Raw genomic sequence first — 8,759 nt, 5'->3', positions numbered from 1 at the left:
GCATCAATTTGAATGACCTGCAGAATGTGCTCAAGGTGGCGATGGACGGAAACATACTTAGGCAGGTGCTGGGTACAGCTAACGGGGTGGTGACACAGGGGAAGCAGGGAATTGTAGTCCAGCAGCCCCAGCAGCAGATCATCAGCCTGCCGGCCTTTGTGGATCATGACGGCACCACAAAGATCATCATCAACTACAGCATCAGCCCTGCAGCCGCCACCACTGCCACTACCCAGCCTGCACCGCTTGTTGCCAAAAACAATCCTCCTCTTCCTCCCACTGTCACCACTGCTGCAGACCCCACCCCAACAGATAGAACCCCAACACCAGAGGCTGCCGACCTCACCATTGTAAAGGCAGAACCAGAATCGGTGCCCATCATGGAGACAGAGGCGGTCACACAGACAGAATCTGTTAAGACTTCTGACGCCCAAACAGCTCAGATGCCAAAAGTCAGCAGCACCAGTACATGTTTACTATGCGACGACTGTCCCGACAACCTAGAGGCGTTACACCTCCTCCAGCACCGGAAAGCAGCCAATGGGGAGGCAGTTGACTCTGCCGCTTTGGACCCCTCGTTCGCTGCTCTGCTAAACGAGGCGGGGGTGACGCTGGAGGAGTGTATGGACGATCTCCTCTCACTCCTCAAGACCTGCTTTGCCTCCAATGCCAACCCCAGCGAGGCGGAGCTGACAAAGATCTCCGAGTCTGTGAGTATTCCCGTGGATGTGGTCAGAAAGTGGTTTGCCAAAATGAACTTTAGGAAAAATGTGGGCAGAAACGCTAAAGCAGTTTCCAAAAAGACTGAAATCACAAATTCCAGCTCAAAGAATACTTCAAATCAGAATGGAGAGGCAGTGGAAGACAGCATTAAAGATACATCCAACAAAGCTTCATCAGAATCTGGCAGCGCTTCTCCGTCAGACTGTTCACCACTAAGCCTCAACACAGAGGACCTCATCATTGTTAAAAGTGAGCCAGATGATCCAGAGGCCTCAGACTCCCAGGCAGAGCCGCTTTACGTCTCCATCCCTAAACGTATCACAGCACCATTGGAAACAGTGCCTCCCGCCAAGCAGCAGGAACAGCCCATGAACCTGCCCTGCCTGAGGAAGGAGCAGCTGGAGGGTCAACCCATCTACGTCGCCACACCTCAGACCGGAAGATCTGTCAACATCCTCACTGGCCAACAGCTGTGCACATTAGCGATCATCAGTGGTCAGGGCACGAGGGGCTGTCTCAGCGCCATTAACATCCCCCAGCTCACCTACAACACTACAGCCTTTGAGCTGAACAGCCACAAGGTTGGTAGTGTTCAACATTATGTTTACCAAACAGTATTTCTTCTGTGGGCTCTTAGAAAATTTAATTTGATTTCTTGTTAAAAAGATGTCCTAGTAGCCACTCACCAGTCAGTCTGCATTAGCTACTGTGACAAATGTTCCTGGTAATGCATTTGATTCATATTCACCTGCAAACTGGAGCAGCTTGATAAATGACTTAATGGTTTATTAAAGCTGTTTAATTATCAACTGTTGAATTCTAACTGGAATTGAGGCTGGTAAACAAGCACCTTCTAACAAGCCATGTATCTTAGCATCTGTATTTGTATTGCTGACATGGCACTTCTTGACCTGAAAGACTCTTCTGTAGTCACTGAGCTCATCATACACGCTAGATAGGTCTGTTGGAGATGACTTGCTAGGCAGAACAGGCCCCTTTTTTACATGTTAACTATTTGTACTAGAATGACACAATCTCATATTCCATTTATGACTGTAGATGTATCAACTTCATAAACATTTACAAAAAAAGTTACATCTCGTGATATAAACCAAAAATGTGAAATGTTTAGATAGGATGATGGGCACTAACCAAATTTGCTAAGCCATGATAATTTGGATGCTCCCCAAACAGACCCCCCCCCCCCCCCCCCCCCCCCCCCCCCCCCCCCTTTGAGAAATTCTTGTTGAAATTCTGTCTCTGAAATGGTTGGCAGTCCTCCTCTACCTGATGGCTCTCTTTCAGGTAACATGCCAGAGGACTTTACTTGCCTACAAAAGCAGTGAAGTTGAGAGAGAGAGAAAAGTGTTTAATGTTGCTAACGCTTGCATTTTCTGTGTTTTTAAGCGGATTATTTGACACAATGCAGATGCTGCACTCTCCCTTTTAGATAACCTTCACTGTATTCTTAGAGAAACGGCAGGATTTACCTATAAAATCTGTTGTCTCAGCATTTTAAGTAGTTTAAGTCCATAGCTAATATGAATCAAATGTGCTATTCATATCTAAACTTATAGTCAATTGTAAAGTCAATGTATTACTGATCTATCTAAGAAATGATTGCAAATCATGATATTAATTAAATATTTTGATGGCAGCTACTGAGATCTGCATAGCAAGCTACCTTTAGCAGGAGTTTAGCTGCTGCCTTATTTAGGGTCACCAGACGTCCCTGTTTTTAATTGTGTCTTAATCTTAGACTGTATAAGGTGTTAACAGACCTGAAATCAGATTTTACGTGGCCAGAAAGACTGGAGTGCAGAGCAAACAGGTGTGGTGCCGAAAAGTGATTTGCACGGGAGCGCGCGCAGCGTGTAACTTTATCGCCCAGTCTCTTTACCACTACAGCTGCATCTGGATCAAACAGCCATAATGTGTAAATAAACATCACTTTATGTCCGTGGTAATGGCACATTTGTCTTTGTGAAACTTAAATGTTTCTTTTAACGGAATAATCAGTTGTGGCCAAATAAGTGTTTGCAGTTTATAGCGTAACCAGGCCAGACATTTACATGATGGATTATGTGTTTGGTAGGCATGTCTAATATCCTTGTTTATATTTGGAAAACAGACTGTAGCCTATAATTAACATGTCTGACAGATTATAAAACCAAAACCCTGCCTTATTATCATTGAGTTACATGCCATCACATTTTCAGACTTAGTTTTTAAACATTGACTACGAGCAGCTCCTGAGGTATTATTTTCAAGGACAACTGAATCAACAGAAGAGATTCATACAGTAACATTCACCGTCCAGGCCTCACAGTCAATAGGGGGATTCTAAAAGTGATCACTGGACTGGGGTAGAACTTTCCTCACTTTTGTTAGTAAAATGTAATTTTCTTGCATTTAACAGGAGAAGAGGCCGGAGAGCAGCTCTGGCTGTGTTTCCACAGTGGAGGAGCAGAATGACTCGGGTTCGGCCTCACCGATTAAGAAGCAACGACTGGAGCCGAAGCCCTGTAAACTCTGCTCTAAAGTCTTCCGGAGGGCCAGCTGCCTGAGCAGGCACAAATATGAACACACAGGTATGCCTTAAAATTAATAACATAGGAACACATTTGTCATGCAATCAGCTGATCAACTAATTGGTTCAGCTCCAAAAATGTAAGTAGGAAAAAGTAATAAGACTAAAGGGGGGGGGGGGATAATAACTTTTCTGTTAAAGCTTTTAGTTAGTGCAGGATTTAGCAAACTTAGTTATTAAATCTTTTTTTTTTTTTTTCCCTAGCCGATTGTATTCCATCTTGTATTCGATCTTGTGCCTTCTGTATTTTATCACTCTTTTTGTGTTTTATGTCTGTGTATTTTGTAAAGTGCATTGGGACGATGTATTTTGGGGATTTTACACTCTAAATAGAACTTGATTGGTGAATCATATGAAGACATGCAGGTACGCTTAGACTACTGGAACTTTATTTGAAATTTTTTTTAATAATACATTTCCACAAATGATCAGTTGTAGGTTTTACTCTTCTTTCATCTGACTGTTTCAGTTTAGTTTGAGTTACTTTGCAGGGAAAGGCAGTTTGCGTTCCTGTCTGACTCTTTGTCCTGTCATCTGCAGGAAAACGGCCCCACGAGTGCAACATCTGCAAGAAGGCCTTCAAACACAAACACCACCTGATTGAACACTCGAGGCTGCACTCCGGTGAGAAACCCTTCCAGTGTGATAAGTGCGAGAAGCGTTTCGGTCACTCCGGCTCATACTCCCAGCACATGAACTCTAACTGCAAGAAGGAGGGGCCTAACTTTGGCTCCAGCTCAGGGCCGTGCAGGTCTGAGTTGGAGCTCGGCAGTCTGGGCCCCGGACCGCAGTCGGACAGTTGAACCATTACCCCGCCCTCTAAACTGGACTCATACGAGAAGGAGGGCGAGGAAGATGAGGATGATGTGGTGGAGGAAAGAAGTGGTGGGACGAGGAGGTACTTCATGATGTGGTGGAGATCGAGGTGGGGGGGCGAAGAGATGGAGGGAAATAACTGAAGAAACGGAGGAAGTGGCGGACTGTGACAGACGGCAGATAAAAAGGAAAATCTGAGGGGTTTTTTTTTCTATTGAAAATGATTTCAGTGTTTAATAATAATTTATAGAAGTCAAATTCACCCATCAACTTGTTGCCAGGTTGTTTTGTTTTCATCTGGCCTTTTTTGGTCAGTGTCACTAATCTTATTTTTTGAAAACCTTTTTAACCTGTAAAGATGAGAAAGATTTCTATGCCTTTTTATTGCCAATGAAATCTCCTAAATTACTATTTTATTTAGTTCTACGAACACAAACCTCTGCACTACAGTACTCCTGGTTTACCTATGGATACATGCCTCATGCATTGTATGCCTACTTATCACTTGTTTGTAAATGTATCTTACTAAAACTGCCTAGGTACATTACATTTCTGCCTTCCAGTACTGTGCACCTTTATAAATGGAATGAATGTAAAAGGAGGTTAAAACTTGAAGGTGTCATCGTAGTGGATGAATGATAAACATTTAATTCTGGACCTTTTTAGAGAGGTGGGATTCCTTATGATGCTGTGTGTGTGTGTGTGTGTTCTAATTTACCTGCTGTACTCTGGTCTTAGTGAGACTACATTTAATAGGTTATAATAATTTGGAGTGCAGAAAAATATTATGCTCAGAAATAAAAATACATGAACTGGGATCAGGGCTGAGCAGAATGTCCAACTGCCAGAAACTGAGGAAGAGAACTTGTTCATCACATGTATCAAAGCAAAAAAGGACTTTCACCAGGTGGCGCTAGAAGACCATCCAAAACACCTTTTCAAAATACCAGAAAGAGATGTGTTGAGAGCAGAAATCGGCACTAATCATTCATAAATAGAGTTATGAGCCATGATTATTAATTTAAGCCAGTGTCCTGAGTGCTGATAAGTTGGAGATCTCAGTATATAAATCCATGAAATCTAACCATCAGTTTCTCCCATGGCAAAATGGCAGATTATATGCATGGCTGATGTCAGTGTGGAAAAGTCATGTGCAATTAGAGGGGGGGAAAAAATCAATGATTTGATAGTGATTTGGGGAGCTATAATATGACGAAGCAAGAGTTTAGTCTGTGCCAACAAAGATGAGTTGAAAACTGATTTCTAACAGCATGTTGGCTATCCAAGAGAATGTTACCTTTTCATTTGTCTGAGTATTCCCTCAGGGGTGTGAGTAGCTTTTTAATGGGAGAAAACTACTAATGTCCAGGTAATGAAAATGCACACTTATAATGCACTTTTACCCAAAGCAAACTGCTGCACAATAAAAACATAATTTTGTCATCTGAGTGTACATGGGCTTAATCTTATTCTAATGAATTTTCATGATGCACCTGATGTTTGTGGGCCAGCTGTTCTTTTCTTCTTAAATCAAAGCAGCAAGACCAAACAGGTGATTAAAGACAGACGTGACAGAATGTACATCATGTGAGACCAGCATTACATTAAACTGAGGGTTGGTCAAGAGTGCAGAAATTTATGTTTAGATGTTATGTGTGTGTAATTTTTTTGGAGAGGATATCTTTATTTTGTCTTAAATAAATTGATCAAGAATGAGGTCATGCCAAGAAGGGGGGCTAAATAGTAAGAGGCCAGGGCCTGTATTTATCAAGCTTCTCAGAATTTCTCATAAGAACACTGCTAACAACTGACTTAAGAGTAAAAAAATTCTTGGCTCAAAGCTGTGCTTAAAAGTTAGTTATCAAGCATCATAGTCCTAATTTCAGTGAAGTGTAGGACTAAATCTTAAGTGTCAGTCTTAGTGCTGATTTGCGACACTTTGCTGTGCCGCAAACAGGATTTTGGATGACGATGTCGCCAAGGACCAATCACTGAATAGATTATCTTATTTATTATTAATATTCTCAGATAAATTCACATTGAATGGTGAAATTTCTAAGAGGAGTTTGTTCAACACACATTCAACAATAAAGAATTTAAGAGAATACATTATGATATAGGCCTACACATTAATAAATGAAAGATAAAAACAAAGTTTATCTTTATATGAGCGCCATCAAATGCGTCTACTGCTCCTGTGAAGCCGGCTATTTGCATGAACTGTGTTTGCTTCTGTCGGATTACGGGGGGTGTTGTTGGGAAGTCGATGAAACGTGTGACAGTGTGTGGAGCTGTCGTTTAACTACAAACGCATTACTGTATAAAGTCAGTGGTGAGATGGCGTCCCTGACCAACTCGCTGACAGAGTTTATGCCTGCGCTGTCCGACCCCGTCTTCTGAACTGCGTGTCGTCAAATTATTCAGAAACATTCTTCCTCTCCTGAAAGATGCATCTGTCTCCACAGCGCCATCACAAGCCCCTACTGACAGCTCCTAACCACTTGGGAGACCTCTCGAGCTGTCTTAAATAACTGGGAGAGTAAGAGTGATTCTTAGCTTTGAGAAATTTGATAACTTGCTTTTATTCTTAAGTTTAAAAGTAGGAGTAAATTTCATGAATTCTCAGCACTTAAGACAAAAATGGCACTTTGAGAAGCTTGATAAATACTGGCCCAGACCCTGTTTTCCTATGTGGAAAGCCCCCAGACCCTCAAAGAGTGAGCTCGTCCCTGGTGGGCTGTCTCATTTTTATTTATATATATTTCATACTTGTTTTTGAGCCTATATTGCTTCATCCCAGTGAGGAGATGTTTAACTTTTACATACTATTTACTCGAAAGGTTTTTACTAATGAAATCAACCCAACAAACAGGTACATTAAAGCACCTTTCATATAACTATCACTGAATCACTTTTGCACTGCTCTCCCTGAACTGAAACAAACATGGATCTCTGGCTACAGAGCCTGACCTTCCTATACCCCCGCTGCATTTTTCCCCCAGCAAGTAACAGTAACGTTAAATTTGTGCTAGCTTGCAGTGACTCTCTCTCCCTCTCTCTCCCTCTCTCTAGCAAGACTTTGTGTCTGACCAATGCTAGAGTGAGCATTCCAGCAGCAACATCTGTAAAGACCGGTCCAGACAATACATGGGCCAGATGGCGCTCCACATTTTAAAACACAATGATGCTCTAGTCTTTCAGTCAAGGTTACAACTCTGGATATATGCAAGGTGGAAAGCAATGGCATTGACTATTACAGTGTTTATTAGCAGGGGCATCTGGGCAATATGCACATCCCTCAGTAAATAAGCATCACATATTCAGTCAAGTCATAGTAGGCTACAAATAGTATTTTAAATGTGAAATGTATTAAGGGAGCCCATCTGATTGTGTTTAAAAGGAGGGAGGATTGTAGTGAGAGCACTGTGGTGTCAGGTGTAACTGCAGCAATGGCAAATTGTTTACATGGCTCAGAGTCAGGTAGGTTAATACTGACATGCCTTCTCTTGGTTGACAAATTCACTCCTTCCTCATTAATTCTGGACACTAACAAATTTGAGTTAAGTAACTGAGTCAGACAGAGAGACAGGCTTACAGTCATCGTAGTCTGCTCCCAGTCCAAATAGCGTTCCTTTAAATCGATCCTCCTGTTTACCATTAAAACCTCTAAACACACATTCAGTCCAACCACACAGGTGTTTTCACTTTCGTTGCCTGATTAGACCTCTTCTCAGTACAAGCTGTGTTTGATTGACATCTTCCACACTCTCCTGCACCTTCTTGGCAAGACATGGCGTAGCACCACCCAACTTCAACTCAACTAGCGGTTTAATCAATCAGAGTAATTTAAAGCACCTGTGAACACATCTATCATCGCTCATCTATCAAGAGTCCATGCGCAGTACAGTACAGGTGCATCTCAGAAAATTAGAATATCGTGCAAAAGTTAATTTATTTCAGTAATTCAACTTAAAAGGTGAAACTAATATTTTATATAGACTCATTACATTCAAAGTGAGATATTTCAAGCCTTTATTTGATAAGATTTCGATGATTATGGTTTACATCTTATGAAAACCCCAAATTCAACATCTCAGAAAATTAGAATATTGTGAAAAGGTTCAGTATTGTAGGCTCAAAGTTTCACACTCTAATCAGCTAATTAATCCAAAACACCTGCAAAGGGTTCCTGAGCCTTTAATTGGTCTCTCAGTCTGGTTCAGTGGAATTTACAATCATGGGGAAGACTGCTGACCTGACAGTTGTGCAGAAAACCATCATCGACACCCTCCACAAGGAGGGAAAGCCTCAGAAGGTAATTGCAAAAGAAGTTGGATGTTCTCAAAGTGCTGTATCAAGGCACATTAATAGAAAGTTAAGTGGAAGGGAAAAGTGTGGAAGAAAAAGGTGCACAAGCAGCAGGGATGACCGTAGCCTGGAGAGGATTGTCAGGAAAAGGCCATTCAAATGTGGGGGAGCTTCACAAGGAGTGGACTGAGGCTGGAGTTACTGCATCAAGAGCCACCACACACAGACGGGTCCTGGACATGGACTTCAAATGTCGTATTCCTCTTGTCAAGCCGCTCCTGAACAACAAACAACGTCAGAAGCGTCTTACCTGGGCTAAAGA

At 42.1% G+C, this 8,759-nt stretch overlaps 2 protein-coding genes across 2 annotated transcripts in view; both read left to right on the top strand.

Moving 5' to 3' along the window:
- The window catches only part of LOC123972161 (zinc finger E-box-binding homeobox 1-like), a 54,709-nt gene extending 49,137 nt beyond the window's left edge, over window positions 1-5,572 (top strand). Inside the window, exons 8-10 of the mRNA XM_046051447.1 lie at window positions 90-1,304; window positions 3,143-3,314; window positions 3,854-5,572. Coding sequence (XP_045907403.1) covers window positions 90-1,304; window positions 3,143-3,314; window positions 3,854-4,116 — 1,650 coding nt within the window. The 3' untranslated portion in view covers window positions 4,117-5,572. The remainder of the gene's footprint in view (window positions 1-89; window positions 1,305-3,142; window positions 3,315-3,853) is intronic.
- The window catches only part of LOC123972163 (acyl-coenzyme A thioesterase 6-like), a 186,849-nt gene that overhangs the window by 127,639 nt on the left and 50,451 nt on the right, over window positions 1-8,759 (top strand). The gene's annotated exons all lie outside the window — the stretch shown is intronic.

Source organism: Micropterus dolomieu, linkage group LG06, assembly GCF_021292245.1.
Source record: "Micropterus dolomieu isolate WLL.071019.BEF.003 ecotype Adirondacks linkage group LG06, ASM2129224v1, whole genome shotgun sequence".
Taxonomy (NCBI): Eukaryota; Metazoa; Chordata; class Actinopteri; order Centrarchiformes; family Centrarchidae; genus Micropterus; species Micropterus dolomieu.
Note: the sequence above shows the minus strand (reverse complement) of the source record. Positions and strands in the feature narration are given on the sequence as shown.